General features: G+C 43.7%; 4 protein-coding genes across 4 annotated transcripts; 2 read left to right on the top strand and 2 right to left on the bottom strand.

Moving 5' to 3' along the window:
- Window positions 1–1985: 1985 nt before the first annotated feature.
- On the bottom strand, window positions 1986–3986 carry EAE97_003488 (uncharacterized protein). The gene is made up of 7 exons (XM_038874000.1): window positions 3823–3986; window positions 3691–3744; window positions 3583–3634; window positions 3477–3530; window positions 2965–3426; window positions 2433–2915; window positions 1986–2378 (listed from the first exon to the last, which is right to left on the bottom strand). The coding sequence occupies exons 1-7, from the start codon at window positions 3854–3856 to the stop codon at window positions 2204–2206; spliced, it is 1314 nt and encodes a 437-aa protein (XP_038734609.1). The 5' UTR covers window positions 3857–3986; the 3' UTR covers window positions 1986–2203.
- A 410-nt stretch (window positions 3987–4396) lies between these two features.
- On the top strand, window positions 4397–8663 carry EAE97_003487 (uncharacterized protein; the record flags this gene model as incomplete). Its single annotated transcript, XM_038873999.1, has 3 exons — window positions 4397–4802; window positions 4847–6133; window positions 6184–8663. 3 exons carry the CDS (start codon window positions 4397–4399, stop codon window positions 8661–8663), a joined length of 4173 nt encoding a protein of 1390 aa, XP_038734608.1.
- Window positions 8664–9475: 812 nt separating this feature from the next.
- EAE97_003486 (uncharacterized protein) lies at window positions 9476–12985 on the bottom strand (the record flags this gene model as incomplete). Its single annotated transcript, XM_038873998.1, has 4 exons — window positions 9476–9716; window positions 9770–12674; window positions 12723–12847; window positions 12900–12985. 4 exons carry the CDS (start codon window positions 12983–12985, stop codon window positions 9476–9478), a joined length of 3357 nt encoding a protein of 1118 aa, XP_038734607.1.
- A 628-nt stretch (window positions 12986–13613) lies between these two features.
- EAE97_003485 (uncharacterized protein) lies at window positions 13614–16209 on the top strand (the record flags this gene model as incomplete). The annotated part of the gene is made up of 4 exons (XM_038873997.1): window positions 13614–13750; window positions 13800–13926; window positions 13977–15379; window positions 15445–16209. 4 exons carry the CDS (start codon window positions 13614–13616, stop codon window positions 15938–15940), a joined length of 2163 nt encoding a protein of 720 aa, XP_038734606.1. The 3' UTR covers window positions 15941–16209.
- Window positions 16210–17145: the final 936 nt, after the last annotated feature.

The raw sequence follows: 17145 nt of genomic DNA, 5'->3' as shown, positions 1-17145 counted from the left end.
TTCTTGATGATAGAGTTCAGTCAAATTGTTCTTATGTTATGTGAGGTAAATTGGCGGGTATGATTATTGATCTATCTATCATATCTGTGGGATTTTAAATATTTAGGTACCTACCTGTATATGTGCCGGTGTTCTATATTATTATTATGATAATGACATAATAATAATAATAACAATAATACCTACATAGCTAGATACATAGTAATAGGAAAGCGGCACCCCAACCCCAAGGCTCCTCACACATATGCGACAAAACGGCAACAAACATCGCTAAGAAGAAGAGAGTCATGGTGTAGCTGCTTCGGCCTACTCTTATGGGCTTGGACGCTTTGGTAGTGTGGTTTTTGGGGGAGGGGGGGATGGCTTAGCGAGACGTTCGAACTCTTTTTTTGTTTTGGTTTGGGGATTTGGGGATTTGGGGATCTTCTGTGGAGGGGATGAGTGAATAGTAAGTGGGATTTTGGAGAGATGAGATGGGATGGTGCCAGTGGGGTGGGATGAGCGTCCGAAGCGAGTGGGATTTAAGGGGAGTGAATCGCAGGTGGGGAAGTAGGGATGAACAATGAAAGAAAGACGGATTGGATTGGTGGGAAAATTAGAATAGCACTTTCGATTTTTGTTTATCATTGTCTCAAATTGAATTTCTACTGCTCTTTACATTCCTCATGGAGCACGTGTGCTTTCTTACGATCATTTTGTTGTATTTTGGTTTATTGCCGTCATATTGATATCGATACTGATTCGCTTTTTCCTCGGAGCTTTGGAGTCCGAGTCTGCGGGACTCGTTTCTTCTTTCTTCGATGATAGTTCGAGGGTTAATATTCGCGGGATATTCATACTCTCGTACCTATTTCTGTGGGAAAATGCTATTTCATCTTTGGTACTTCGTGGGATGGTGGGTCGATAGCTGGGTATTGCTAGCTGCGCTTGTAGATATGTTTAATCATACTCGACAATTGAAACATGAACTTTGAGCTTGAAGAATCAGTGCGAGATAAGAGGGGATGGTGGGGGAGGAGTGAATAAGTGTGTCGATGGTGAGTGAATCTGTTTATAAGTGTTATGGTTGCGACTATTCATGGTGGATGGAGACACTTATTTAGAACAAGGAAAAGAAAAACAAGGGATTACGAGATCTACGGAATGTGAAGATTTGTAAAGCCAGCCAGCAAGCCAGCGTAGGTAGTCTAATCCTTTGGAAATGGTCAATATGTGCTTAGGCTATATATACTGTTGGACAAATAGACTAGATATTCTGTCCTCATATTGCGTGGGGTGAGATATGTGAGTTCTGTTGTTGTTGAATGTCTAATTTTACCATCTCCAAATCTTTGGTCTGTCGTCATCTTCTGAGATTCAGATCTTCAGAATATGTTTCTCGGTCCACGATCTCGCTCTATCAACATCTTTTCAGGTCCGATACCTACAACCAAGTTTAGATAGGAAGTATTGTCGTTTGATCCATGAAATTCTTCGACGGAGGACCACGTACCCCCTAGCGTAATATAGTCGAGTGGACTACTTCATCCTCTCGCATCCATCGATTTACAATCTTGTATAGGGGATTAAAAAATTCAACCAGTAAAGTGAGTATTTACCTAGAAGCATAAAATCTCCTATTACTTGGAGCATGATAGTCCCATTGCTGCCAATTCTATCCTCATCATTGTAATGTATTCCTTCGTAGAGGCATTATCATCATCTCTCCCATCCCCGGTAAGGTTTCCAAAGTAACAATTCGCACCTTAGTGCTCTAATTACACTCCTTTGAAAAATATGTAGAGTAAAGCAGGAGCCTCCGAATGACGCTAGTATCCATATTAATACTATACATCCTGATCCGCAGATACCATTCTTATCCAGTAGCTCTCAGGTTCGAGTTTGGACATGTATGTAGATGAAGCAACGTGGATAAAAGCCATCAGTATTCAAGCCATTCCTATCACCGAGTCACATCCTGCCCCTTTTGAGCTATGCCATTAGATTATATTGAGATATGTTTATCATTATCAGCTCATCTACTAACTAGCCAACTAACCTACGTCAAGTCAACGCCGCGACCGATCGTAAAAAAACGCGTAAACTCCCTTTCATTTCGTTCCCCTACCATTCATTCATACATTTGACAACGCTCGGGTATTTCAATATTTTCTTCCCATCCGGGCTATCCCATTTTCCATTGCCTCAATCTCCACATTCAAATTTAGTGCTCCAATTCATCCATAGGAATTTCCTCAATATCCTTTCCTACAATTCCTTCCGAGACCTTCCAAATTTGAATTAGATTATCTTCTGCTGCGCTACAAACTACCCATGGTTCATTTTGGTTCCAGCTAAAGTCAGCAAGATGATTCGTATGACCTCCGTGCATAAATAATCTAAAGCGGATTAGTATCTTTCACTACTCCAATATACGGGAATGGAGTACTTACAGCTCAGGTGGTCCATCATCCTGATCATCTGGTAATTGCTCCATGCCAACTCTGCTAAGATCCCAGAAAATAACTCTGCGATCATAACTGCCACTTCCCAATACAGCCTCTTCAGTTGGGTGCCAAGCAAGCGAAGTAACAGCATCCATGTGGCCTTCCAGTGTATGAAGCCTCTCTTTGAGATTTCTCAAATCCCAAAGACCAATGGTCTTGTCTGCTGATGCGGTAGCTAGGACAAATTCTGATGCAGGGTTGAAAGCGAGTGCGTTGATGGCATCAGTGTGACCTTTGCCTGTGCTAACTGATTTATCTGTATCTGGTTGTCTGATATCGAGGATTTGTAGAGTCAAATCATCTGAGACTGTTCCAATCAGAGATTTGTGGGAGGGGTGATATTGGACATCGTTAACGATGGAAGTGTGGTGAGTGTAAATTTTACTCGACTTCAATTTGTTGTCGTTCGCCTGTAAAGTATTGAGATCCCTATTACCAAATCAGTAGAGATTTAGATCTCGAAGCCTGCTTGACCTACCATAATCGGACTGTTTTGTCTTCGCTACCAGTCGCAAGTTCGCCAGCAACGTGTGGATTCCAGCCTAGACCAAATCCTTCCTTCTTGTGTCCTATAAGCTCAATTTGTGGGCTGACAACACCTTTAGGAAGGCTGCTGTGCTTGGTACGATCGAAGATCAAAACTCTGCCATCGACACACATAGTAGCTATAATATTTGGGTTTTGTGGCTGGTATCTAGCTTTGTTAACCTCTCCCGGATGATCAATCTTCTGCTCGATGGTCATTTTGATGGCTGCCTGTTCCCCAGATGATGGTTTTCCATAACCTCCAATCTCCTCTCGATCCTCATCGTAATCCACATGGTTTGGGGTGACATTTTTTGGCAACTCGACATTGGCAATTTGTAAATAGTTCTGTGCGCCGTTCGAGGTATGAGTGCCAATAAGAAGTCTGTGGACGGTATAGTTCTTTCCTGCTGGTCTTGGATTTATTAGTAGCGTTCACAACCGAAACAACTCGATTGGACATACTCTTTAACATCAGGAAACCATTGAGTTGTCAAGGTAGGCCATTCGAGCGCAGTGCTATTAGGCTATTAGCTAAGATCTGGCTTGAAGAGTCGTATGATAGATTTACCTTAAAATCATATCATAGAGGAAAGGGCTGTTCTTCTTCCATGTTTTGTACTCTGATCGTAAATTTAGTTATGATCCCACATTTCTTGGGGCAAGATCAGATTAGTACCTTCATTGATAATCTTTTGTTCCATATCTTCATTATCATCTACTGATTGATTCACTTTCACATCCATTAGCAAGTCTTTACAAGATTGAGCTTACAGAATGGAATGCGCTGCACCGCAAAAGCAAAACTTACTGTTCACATCAGGATCTTCTGATTGAGGGGCCATATTGGCGATTTTTTCCTGCTCGAGAACCTTTGAGGTATGTTGTAAAATTTCACTTCGTATCGACAAAAGCGCTCAAAAATATCAAATTGTTAGAAATCGTATCTCTGCGAATACCTCCTGGTACCGTATATCGCACTAAATTTACTGGGAAGACGCGCTCCAAAAACGCGCATTAGGTGGGTCGTTTATAGCTTCGGATCGGCCTAGTCGGCCGCTAGCGTTAATCGTGACGTTAATGTGAGTAGTGGGAGAGCTTGTTGTTGATGTCCTCGAACGGAGTTGAATTGATTCTTTCCTTGATTCCATGAAGAGATTAATTCTCATTATTTTACCACCCCCACAAAGCCATCCGTGGCAGTCGATAGAAAAAGAAGAACCAAACCTTCACCCTACAACAGCCTTGTCTGCAGCTGTTTTGCGCCTCTCGTTTTCACTTTCTCGTTGAAGAAAAGTGCGCCACTTCAACAAATATTAACTTCAAATCGCAAACTATTTACAACATTCAATCATCCCGCGCATCCTGCGTATCGTTTTTACATCATGGGTGTCCCAAAGTTCTTCAGATGGATGAGCGAGAGGTATCCCTCGATCTCGCAGTTGATTGCGGAGAATAGAATCCCAGAGTTCGACTGTCTGTATCTGGATATGAATGGTATCATTCATAACTGTACCCACAAAGACTCAGATGATGCAACCTTTCGTATGACGGAGGAGCAGATGTTTATTGCAATTTTCAATTATATTGAGCATCTTTACGGGAAAATCAAGCCAAAGCAGCTGTTCTTCATGGCTGTGGATGGAGTGGCTCCTCGCGCAAAGATGAATCAACAGCGAGCTCGGAGATTCAGAACAGCATTAGATGTCGAGAATGCCAGAGAAAAGGCAGTTCGAGAAGGAAAGGAAATGCCGAAAGAAGAGGCATTTGACAGCAATTCAATTACGCCAGGTAAGCTGTTTGGGAACTTTAATGTTACAAAGCTAATGGTTTAGGCACGGAGTTTATGCAAAAGTTGACCCAACAACTGAAATATTTTATCGCAAAGAAGATCTCAGAGGATGTGGATTGGCAAGGAACCGAGATTGTGCTCTCAGGGCATGAGGTTCCAGGAGAAGGAGAGCACAAAGTTATGGAGTATATTCGCCACAAGAAAGCACAGCCGGATTACGATCCTAATAGACGCCATTGTCTTTATGGTTTGGATGCGGATTTGATTATGTTAGGATTGCTAAGTCACGACCCTCATTTCTGCCTCCTACGTGAAGAAGTTACTTTTGGTAGGCAGAGCAAAGCCAAGTCGAAGGAGTTGGAGCATCAAAATTTCTATTTGATGCATCTGTGCATTGTTAGAGAATACTTGGAATTGGAGTTTCAGGAGTTGAAGGGGGAGGGTGTTCTAGGGTTTCCATTCGATCTTGAGCGCGTCATTGACGATTTTATCCTCATGGCGTTCTTTGTTGGCAACGATTTCCTACCGAATCTTCCGAATTTACACATTAACGAGGGAGCATTGGCGTTGATGTTCAAGGTATACAAGACTGTTTTGCCTAAGGGTGGTGGATATATTAATGAGGGGGGAGCCATTAATATGGGCCGACTGGCAATCTTGCTTGAGGAGCTATCTCACGTGGAGTACAGATTTTTCGAATCTGAGAGTTCGGATTCATCATGGTTCAAGGCTAAACAGATGTCAAAGGAGGACGTCATGGTAAAAGGTAAAAACAAGGGCAAGCTTGTTATGACCACGGCACAGCAGCAAATATGGAAAGAAGTCAAATCCTATGTTCAAAAGAGAGGTTCAGAAGCACTGGATTTATCCGACAAGCTTCCCGCAGCAGATAGAAAATTTGCACAGGACTTAGCAGAGAGTCTACACCTGGAATGGAAGACGGTACAGAATGATGCTGGCGAACGTCACATGCAACTCTCGTTCCCTGCTAAGCTCGGTGCCGATGAAGAAGAAGATGATGATGATGAAGAGGAAGAATCTCAACTTGCCATCATGCGAATTGTCAAACAATATGACAAAGCAGAAGTTCTTGACGTTTCTAAAGAACAGGCACAAGCCGAGATGGATCGCAAATATGAAGAGAAGTTCCAAGAGTGGAAGGACAAATACTATGAGGGCAAATTTGATTGGGACCGAAAGAACGAAACTGAGTTGACGAAACTATGCGAAAATTACGTACAGGGTTTACAATGGGTTCTTTACTACTACTATCGTGGTGTCGTATCGTGGCCGTGGTATTATCAATATCACTACTCGCCGATGATTTCTGGTAAGTATTCTTCCTCGAATTTTCTATTGCTAAGCTAACAATCTCATCAGATGTCATAAAAGGACTCAAAGCTGATATCAATTTCAAGCTCGGTCAACCATTCCATCCATTTGAGCAACTTATGGGTGTATTACCGGATCGTAGTAAGAAGATTGTACCAACAGTGTATCATGATCTCATGACAAATCCCGATTCTCCTATTATCGACTTCTACCCTCGAGACTTTGAGCTAGATATGAACGGAAAGAAGATGGAGTGGGAAGCCGTGGTCAAAATTCCATTCATCGACGAAAAGAGATTGTTGGATGCTATGGCTACGAAGAACAATTCATTGAGTGATGCCGAGAAGTTTAGGAATGAGTTCGGAGTCTCCTTGAAGTTCACTTATGATCCAGATGTCGATTTTACTTATCCATCTTCATTGGTGGGCATATTTCCGGATATTCCCCATTGCCACTGCGTTGAGAATATTTTCGACTTGCCAACAATTGAGGGTTTGGATTTCTACCATGGTCTTATGGATGGAGCCAAGCTTGGGTCAGCATCTCTAGCTGGATTCCCAAGTTTAGGCTACCTTCCATACAATGCAACGTTGGGCTTCCATGGGGTCAACGTTTTCCAGTCAGACAGCCGCAATGAAAGTATGGTTGTCACGATTGAAGATAGTGAGACTCGGACCAATGTCAAGACAGCGCAACAGAAACTCGGTAAAAGAGTATTTGTTGGCTATCCTTTCTTACAAGAAGGTAAAGTTGTCAAAGTTTCTGACGAATTGTTTGATTATCTACCTTCCGAAGATGCTAGTGGTCAACCTATTACTAGACCCCACGGACCTCGCGAGATCGATGACTTCCGCAAGAAAGCGGAGAGAATTGAAAGCACCTACAGCAAGCGTTTTGGTATAATTATTGGACCAGTAGAGTCTCTAACTCATGTGGAGATGTTGAAAGGCTTGAAAAAGATGGATGACGGTGCGACCATCAAAGAATATGCTGTTATACCTGGCCAGGACACAGACTATGCTTCGCAAGTTGTAGTGGATGAAGTGATCAGCGAAGATCAGCGATTCTTAGAGAAAGCGGCTTTGCCTGTAGAAGAGGAGTTTCCTGTTGATGACAGAATATTTTTCCTTGGAGATTTCAACTATGGCCGACCAGGGCTGGTTGAAGGTCATACAGACCACAAACTTCAAATATCATTGTCAACGATCAAGGGGAAAGAAGTGGAATTTGGTAGAAACATTGTTCACGATTCCAAGAACACTACTCAGTATACACCATCCTTTGCGGTGGCTAAAATGCTAGGGTTGCACCCTTTGGTACTCAGCAAGATTACCTCATCGTTCCAAGTCTCTGCCGTGGGTCAACTCCGCGTCAATTTGGGGTTGAACCTTAAATTTGAGGGCAAGAAACTCAAAGTTCTGGGTTATTCTCGACGAGCTGATAATGGCTGGGAGTTTAGCAATAAAGCTATCGAACTTATCAGCACGTACATGACTAAATTTCCTCATTTCTTTGCCGGTATACAAAGAAAGCCTCAAGGAAATGATTATGAGGAATCCGACTTCCCTGGTGCTAGTATCAAGGAGATTGTGGCATGGCTCAAAACCATCGAATCTAAGAACTTTGAAAAGGTGCCTCTAGATGCTGAGCAGCTTGACTCTGATACCGTAATGGCGATCGAACAAGCGGCCCAACATGCTTTGGTAAACGGCCCTCAACCTCAACGAACAACCTTGAAGGCTGTTCCACGAGGTGCCCTCTTAAAGCCGTCTGATGCTGAACATCGTTGCGGCAATCAGAAATTTGCTTTGGGTGATCGTGTTGTTTATGTCGCAGATTCGGGTCGTGTTCCAATTGCAACACGTGGTACCGTTGTAGGAATCTCCCGCACTCCACGCACCACTCTACTTGATGTTTTATTCGATGTCACTTTCATGAGTGGTACAACTCTTGGAGAGCGATGTTCCCCATTCCGTGGCTCCACCGTACCAATTGCTAGTGTACTAAATCTTACCAATAAGCAATTGATTGCAGGTTCTAGAGCTGCTGCCGAGAAACGACCCGCTCCAACTAGCATGCCTTTGACAGCCAATGGTGGCTATGGTTATGGACGAGGTCAACAATATAGAGAATCTGGACCACCCCCTCCACTTCGAGGCTCTTTTCGTGGTGCTGTTTCAGGCCAACGTGGAAATTCCACACCCCGTGGTGGACGTGGACGTGGTGGATTCGCTAATGGAAACACAAACGGAAATTCTGGTGACAATGCGACGCCAGCTATTCATAGCAGCATGGTCATTCGAGACACGACACCCGTGAATACGGCCGGAAATGCCAATGGCACACGAGGTCGCGGAAATGCGTTTGCAGCAGCTAGAGGTGGTAACCCTGCAGCCGGCAACGTAGCATACAACAATGTTCCTCCTCCATCTACGTTAGATTCACGAGGTAGAGGTAGAGGCCGAGGTGGCAGAGGCCGCGGTGCTTCGAGAGGTCGAGGTGGTAATCCACATCCTCCACAAGCTTAGAGTTGCAATATTTTGGTTCTTGACTTTTTCTTTATTAGTAATTCTGGAAAAGCATGGCGATACTGGATGGCATAGGATTTTCACGATGTTACATGCCATAATATATCGGGAAAAACGGAAACAAGTGGTCTATTTTTTGGTTGGTGTTTTTACGAGACCAAATTAACGATTTCACGAGTGGGATGTTTATGTTTTGCTTGTATTATCACTATGCATCGTGCTTTGATCGGATATATCAGACATAGAAGATGGTCAATGAACTTCAAATGCGACGAGCGCGCAGTAACAACCAATTATTCTTTGGTGTGTTTTGGGGAGGATACGAGTCGGTGGTATGGAAGGGGAGTGAATGATATTAAATTGAGAGAAAAAAGGTTAGATAGCGAGAATTAAAACTCTAAAATCTACCATACATTGCAAGCCAGATGGCGTGAATGCTTAAAGGGTTTCTTCTCTTCTTGTTCCCCGTAGTGAGATATAGTAGTCAATCGTGAAACAGTGCTGACACGGTAATGAAGTTGAATTCGGAACTTAACAGAAACCATCTTAACCACTAGTGAAAATAGGTCATCGTTTATTTAAAGCCACTGTACACTCATACGATCGGCTGGCTAATCCATAACAATCGCTAATATACAACACATCCTCGATCATATCAAGGAGACCGAGGTATCTACAATTCCGTTACTCCTCTCTTAACTTGCTCATTGCTTCATTTTACCCCTTCCATCGTTAAATAAGAAAAGGATGAATTACAAGGCAATTGTGTAGCAAGAGCTTTCTCGTTCGAACAAAACCAAGGGATTTGACTTTCAGCTATTCCCATTTCCGCTATTGTTCCCGTTTTCATTCCCATTTTCTGCAACCGGTTGCGTTGCTTCGGTCGGAGCAGTAGCCTGGGTATCAGGAGGTGATGCAGTCGCCGGGGAAGGCGAAATTGAGTTCCTTGGAACATTCTTATCTTGTACGACTTCAATGATATAATCACCTGCATCATTTGCGCCAGCAAGACTTCCTATACGCGTCTTGAAGTATTGTGCATCGCGAAGCATCCTATTTCGTCATTAGTCGTTTGAATAACAGAGCAAGAAAGGAAATTGACATACCGTGCCTTGGCATCTTCACTTCCTAAAACCACATCCCCGAAGGCCTTCCCCAATTGCTCTCTGAAACTTTTGAACACCAGTTCCATAATCATGTTCACGGTCATATCAGGGAGATGCTTGTTCAAGACTTTATGCAATGTAAGCGTCTCTTTCGTCATCGTTTCCATATATGTATTGATAGGAGCATCTCGAGTCTCGTCGTCCCAATTAATCATTTTCATGCTTTTGATATGGGCAGTTGCTCTTCCAGACATGATGTTGAGGAATTTATCGTAGATCAACTGTTGATGTTCAAGATACGCGCGACGAATCTTGTCAAACTCGCCCATGAGAACAGAAACTGAAGAGCCCGTTCCGGCATTACGTCGAACGTATTCACGTATGTATGGAATGAGAACAGAAATAAAAGAAGTGGCCTGAGCGGCGAGAGCGAGATGTTTGGTAGTTATGTTCTTAAGACCTGCGGTGGTGGTAGCCCCAGCACCAAGAATCAGTTGCTGTACGCGGGAATTGAATAGGGTCAGGTAGGAAAGTATCGATGTAGCGATTTCGGAGGTCATGGATGGAATGCCAGTATTAAGGTGGAGAAGGGTGGCGAGACCGTGGAGACAAAGAATTGCAGATATGGGGAGGATGTATGATTGATCATCAACGACTGCTGAACGAGTTTGAGCTTTACTAGGTGTAGAGGTAGAATTGGGTGTCGATGTTCCATTCTTTGGGTTGCCATTCGATGGGGGTGTGAGGAAAGTTTGAGTTCCGAGGGGTGAATCAGTACAAGGCTGCCATACTTTGCTACCAGAGCTCCAGGCTTCGACATCTTGCGTGCTTGCGGAAAGTATTCTAGACAAAAGTTCCTTATCCTCATCAGTGAAATCTTTGGCATTCCAAGGGTCTGCTTCCATGCCTGTGGCAAGACTTTGCCGCTCCGATTCGCCTAGTTGTTGGACATAATCTTTGATGTGGCCGTTGACCACATTTTTTAGTGAAGTTCCACTTCTACCTGAGACAGCTTCGCATTCATTTGCGAAAAGTAAGTTCAGTGTGAAATATCTTAAAAATCTTTCAACCGAGAGATGAGTGCTTTGTTCTGTCCGGACTCTCAGAACCTTCACTATTTTGTCTTGAGCAATATCGACGGCTTGCCCAAGAAGATTAGACATATCTAGAGTCTGGTGCATTTCTTCTTGCAACTCTCTACCAGAATTGCCCCTTAGGCTGGGGCTCATCCTAGCATTTATTGACCCTATAATTGGGCTTCTTGGTGGTGACTTTACTCCCCCGGGAGTGTCGGGGTCGCCAAGAGTACTAGTGACATCTAAAAGCACCTTTACTTGAGTTCCCAGCCTTCTTAAAGTCTCGCCAACTTGGATATAGGTTTTCTTTAGGAGCTCTTCAGCATCATCTGGGTCTAATGAACGCAAATTGCGAGCTAATATCATAGACTTCTCTTGTTGGTTCTTCTGCCTAGCACCTCCAACCGTGGACGCCGACATCATAGAATCGGTATCGTCATCGTTAGAACTAGGGAGGAAGCGTCGAATGATATTTCGCACCTCTCGCAACACGGCCTCTCTAAACGCAGAAGTCGCAACTGAAGTACTTTTTGCCCTATACAAGCCGCCTAGGTTCGATAACAATTCTGTCCGAAATTGGTCAGGAACTGTAAGATATGTGGGCTGTTGCGACGATGTTTCGCGACTGTGATTGCCCCTTGCTCTCAAAGATGCATTGCTCCAACGCTGTAGTGTATCCTCGGCAGACACCGTATCAACATGTCGTCTAAGATCGCCAAGTAATGCTTGAAGAAACCTAGACTCGAAGCTTTTTCCAATCCGGTAGCGCAAAACATCCAAATCGTTATTCACTCCTTGCAAAGCAATGGCACCTCTTAAGTCTCGGAGTTGTATCTTATGTTGGCCTGGTTTGCTCAGCATCTCCTCACCTGCGATGAGTTTTTCTAGCGCGTCGATGGCATCTAATGCCTGCTCCACATCACCATTCTCCACCATTGATTCACAACTCGCAACGGCATTTACTATTTGTTTCAGTTGCTGAACTCCATCGTTCAATTGCTTCAGATTCTCTCTCCTTCTTTGCAGATTTACAATCTTTAATCCACCCACAGCCATTTCTTCATCTAACTCTTCCAATTCCTTTCTCAGTGTTTTGATCCTCTCTACGGAAACTGCTGCTTCAGAATGAAGTTCCCTCAAAGATCCCAATGCCGCGAAAAAAGAAGTTGAGGCTGTAGATATTGAAGATATTAGATGCACCTCAATAGTGTCCATATACCATGATAACTTCTCTTGTAGAATAGCATTCGTAGCTAGTGCCTTTCTGGGGTTCATTATGGAGCCATTGCTTGCTCGGCGTTCATCCGGAGAGCCTGTAGTCGGCCGGATAACCTCTGAGCGTTCGCTGACAACATCAAAAGTTCTAGGGTTTTCCAAATGGAAGTCCTCCTCGAAATACACGCTGGGAACTGTGGAAATGGGAGTCGGCGCATGTAGAGCTCTTCTTCCACTACTCGATTTTTTCCGAGTTGATCCCGAGGGAGTGTCCAGCGATGCAAGAGAAGCCAGAGAAGATTTCCTAGAAAGTTTTGGTGTCCGCACATCAAAGTCTAGGATATCCGCAAAATCGTCCGCCTTGTTGCCTTTCCGTAGCAATTGAGTTCCCCCCTCTTCCTCATTCTCTTTCGCTCTTTGTAATGCATCATAAGTTGCCCCCACCTGGGTTAAATACGACTTAAATTCCGAAGGGTCGACATGGGGTATGTTTGTGAGAGTTACTGGCGGTATATCTCGAGCCGTCGGAGGTTTATGTGCACTCGATGCGGGGGCAGAAGTGTGGGGAATGAGACCAGTTCGAACGATCGGTGGTTGGAGTAAAGTAGATATAGCTTGCACTTGTTAGTTTTTTAGTTTCTCCGTCCGTTCTCAAAACATACCGTTCTGCCCAGATTCATGGAACCCGTGCCATTGTGAGACCGAATCCAATGTCCCCCCTATCGAATGTATCGAGCTAGCTGTTGACCCGCGCCTCGGATAAAGTCTGCTATTGGAGGAACCTGGTCTGCCTGTCATCAGCATTTTGATCTCACTTGATTCCGGGTTGCGCAACAAACCTTGGGAAAGGATATTCATTCCGACCTCCAGGAGAAGTAGGGGAAAGATTCTCCACAGAAAACCGCGATGCCGGGGAATGATCCATGATTCTAATTATGTATTGATCACCATACAACGAGCCTCAACCTCCCCCACAGCCGCGCAATCCCAATCTATAACCGACAACAGCAGAGAAGCGAATTGAAAAGTAGCCAAGAGAAAGCCTTCCTTCAAACTATTTAATACAGGCCACGGAGGCGCATTCGTAAGCTATTTAGTAGTCAACACGAATTTGTTGACAAACCAATCGTTATGGGGGTATCATTGCTGGTAAAGAGGAAGCTGAGAGAAAGACTGTATCAAAATTGTCATATCGTAGAAGCGTACAGGTTGCATATTCATTAATTCACCATTTGTACGAAGGTTCATTGATGCTTCCGTTCTTTCAGCCTTCCGTTGATACAACGATATTCATTGTTATCATTTGATTGGTCTGTCGGGATGATGAGGCTGAGTCTCGAGGCTAGAGCTGGTGAGGTTTAAGCTGTGGCTGGTGAGCAATTCCATGCAACCACTTTACACGAATCGGTCGCGTTCAAAAAAGGAGAAACGCGTCTTATCAAAAACCTCAGGATCTGCCCACTTAGCAACAGCAGGACAACAGATCAAATATCAACACTGCCAATAGCCCCGCAATTTCATATTCAACACCACAAAAATATACCGACAATAAGATGGATCGTCAATCTGTGTTTTCTCTGAGTGTTTTACCGCCTGAGTATGGCGACAATGAAGATACAAGAGGTCAAGTGCAATCTCAACTAGAACAATTTATTCTTCAGTTCCGCATTGATAATGCCTTCATCTACAGGTAGGAAGTGATTCATTGTATGCGATATCCTGCTAATAGTTTCACATAGAGATCAAATTCGAGAAAATGTTCTGTTAAAACAATATTTTTGCGACGTCGATGTTGGGCATTTGATATCCTTTAATGAAGAGCTTGCACACCGACTTGCGACAGAACCTGCAGAGATTATACCCCTTGTAATAAACCCCTCCAATGTATTTGCAAGCTATGTCTAATTCATACACAGTTCGAAAGCGCATTGAAGAAATGTACACATCGAATCGTATACCCGTCGGATAGAGATATTGTCCTTCCCGAACATCAACTCCTCCTTCACTCTACAGCTTCGGAGATTTCGATTCGAGACTTGGATGCCCTCGCCATATCCCGACTTGTACGAGTACCAGGTATCGTTATTGGGGCATCGGTACTGTCCTCAAAAGCAACAGCACTAAATATACAATGTCGGAATTGTCGCTCGACAAAAATATTACCGGTGAATGGCGGGTTTTCTGGTGTTTCATTACCCAGAATATGCGATAGACAAAAGATGCCTGGAGATCCACCTTGTCCCATGGATCCGTATGTGGTTGTTCATGAATCTTCCCAATTCGTTGATCAACAAATTATTAAGCTTCAGGAAGCTCCAGATCAGGTCCCTGTGGGAGAACTGCCACGACACGTTCTCATTTCAACCGATAGATATTTGACAAATAGAGTGGTACCTGGTACGAGATGTATGATCACCGGGATTTTTTCCATTTATCAAAACAAGAACACGAAAGGCTCTTCTACAACCTCGGCCGTTGCCATTCGAACTCCATACTTGAGGGCAGTCGGTATTCACAGCGATGTAGATCACACTGCAAAAGGAAATGCAGTATTCTCGGAAGAGGAAGAACAAGAATTTCTCGAAATGTCACGCAGGCCTGATCTTTACAGTGTTTTTGCTTCCTGCATTGCCCCATCTATTTACGGTAATCACGATATCAAAAAAGCGATAGCATGTCTCCTGTTAGGTGGATCCAAAAAGATTCTTCCCGACGGTATGAAACTTCGTGGTGATATTAACGTTCTTCTTCTTGGTGACCCTGGAACTGCCAAATCTCAACTCTTAAAATTCGTCGAAAAGGTCGCTCCAATCGCTATTTATACTTCTGGAAAAGGTTCCTCAGCCGCTGGTCTTACCGCCTCCGTTCAACGTGATCACTCAACCCGAGAATTCTACCTCGAAGGAGGAGCTATGGTCCTTGCAGATGGAGGTGTAGTATGTATTGATGAGTTCGATAAAATGCGTGACGAAGATCGAGTAGCCATTCACGAAGCTATGGAACAACAAACTATTTCGATAGCTAAGGCGGGTATCACTACAATTCTCAATGCACGAACTTCGGTTCTCGCTGCAGCCAATCCTATTTTCGGACGTTACGATGATCTCAAATCACCGGGCGAGAACATCGATTTCCAAACCACAATTTTGTCGCGTTTCGATATGATTTTTATTGTCAAGGATGAGCACGAAAGAGGCAAAGATGAAAAAATGGCAAGGCACGTTATGAATGTTCACATGGGTGGTAGAGGAAGAGAAGAACAAGCCGAATCTGAGATTCCAGTTGAAAAGATGAAGAGATACATCAGCTACTGTAAATCGTACGTATTTTTCCTAGGAACTGGTCCCCTACATAACTAGAACATACAAAACTAACAACCCACAGTCGTTGCGCCCCACGTCTCTCACCAGAAGCCTCGGAGAAGCTCTCTTCCCACTTCGTCTCCATCCGCAAACAAGTCCACGCCACCGAAATGACCACCAACGAACGCTCATCCATCCCCATCACCGTCCGTCAACTCGAAGCCATCATCCGTATCACCGAATCCCTCGCCAAAATATCCCTCTCTCCCATCGCGCACGAACACCATGTCGACGAAGCCATCCGTCTCTTCCTCGCATCCACCATGGACGCCGTCCAACAAGGAGTCGCGCAACAAGGAAGTCGCGAGCTCCAAGACGAAGTCGCGCGATTGGAAGAAGAATTAAAGAAGCGGTTGCCCGTCGGCTGGAGCACTTCTCTCGCAACGCTCAAGCGCGAAATGTGCGAGGGCAGAGGCTTTAGCGAGATGAGTCTAGAGAGGGCATTGGTCGTGCTGCAGAGAAGAGATACCATTGCCATTAGAGGACAAGGTAGTCAGGTTTATAGAAGCGGCGCTTAGGAGTAACCTTGTGCGCGTGATATTTGATATCTATATGAATGAATAACTTTGCGTTTAGCGTTTGGACGAAAGAAAGAAAGAAGGAAAGAAAGAAAGAATATCATGTTATTTAACGAACGCATTGGATGCGAAGGGTCGTCTCTAGCGCCATACCTATCTACCTATATACCTAGGTAATCGCTAGTAATTATATCAATATCAACACCAAGTACCCCGTAATCTGAGTTTATATACCTTGCCATTCATGAATTATTGCCCGCAAGAGTTTTCAACAAAAAAATACCACCTGGTATACATCAGATCAATAAATTCTTTACTTATATCAAATGAGAGAATCCCTACCTACACCACAGTGAATCTATCCACCTATCCACCCATCCACCTACCCATCCATCCATCCATCCATCCATCTATCCATATATCCATCTATCCATATCTCCCCCATTCATCCCCTTCCAACCAAAACAAAATTTTCCCTTCACCAAAACACGCAAATTCATTAATGATAATACTTACTACTGAAACTGCCTAACTATACTACACTACACTGCTATCGTATCTCCTCATCATTTACACCTCGCTTATACCTTGCTCATCTGTTATCATTCTGAATGTATACTCAATTGGGCTCCGTTCATCGCCTTGACAGTCGAACACAAAGTCCATAGACTATCTTACTTCGCCCATCTTTATCCTAAAGAATCTCAATCTTACCCCCAAGCCTCTTATTAGGTATAAGCGTGCCACATGCGAACTCCTTGATATGAGTTTCTCACTGGATACCTACCGTACAGCGACAGCAAACTAATCGTCAACATGTTAATCACCATGTCTTATTATGAATAAAATGGGTCCAATCACAATGTCAAGAAGCATATATTATGTGTGAAGTTCGAAATTTCATTTGTATTATTTTTTGGTATAAAGTAAAGATCCATTGTATCCGAACGTCTATAGTATATGTACCTGAGAATTGAATTTTGTATTATCGAGGACGTGACATGAGCAATATGAGCAACTTGGTTTTGAGTTCCAAAAAGATCCGATCCGCCGATAGCTAGAAAAAGAAAAGGGAAATGGGAAGCGTGCTAGCCATACCCGTGAAAATGATTGTGTCCTTTACTCCTCCGCCCTCCTTCTAGATACCCTATCTAGATACCAGTGATCTCGTTATCGTTAAAATTTTCCGAGACATAAGAAATAGT

This window comes from Botrytis byssoidea, assembly GCF_014898295.1.
Source record: "Botrytis byssoidea strain MUCL 94 chromosome Unknown BBYS_006, whole genome shotgun sequence".
Lineage (NCBI taxonomy): Eukaryota > Fungi > Ascomycota > Leotiomycetes > Helotiales > Sclerotiniaceae > Botrytis > Botrytis byssoidea.
The sequence above is the reverse complement of the archived record's forward strand: the minus strand, read 5'-3'. Positions and strand labels throughout refer to the sequence as shown.

Coding starts and splice junctions, on each gene's coding strand:
- EAE97_003488 (XM_038874000.1), bottom strand. CDS start 3,856: ATGGCCCCTCAATCAGAAGATCCTGATGTGAACA. Junction 3,427..3,476: donor TGGTTTCCTGATGTTAAAGA/GTATGTCCAATC, acceptor AATAAATCCAAG/ACCAGCAGGAAAGAACTATA. Junction 2,916..2,964: donor GACAAAACAGTCCGATTATG/GTAGGTCAAGCA, acceptor ATTTGGTAATAG/GGATCTCAATACTTTACAGG.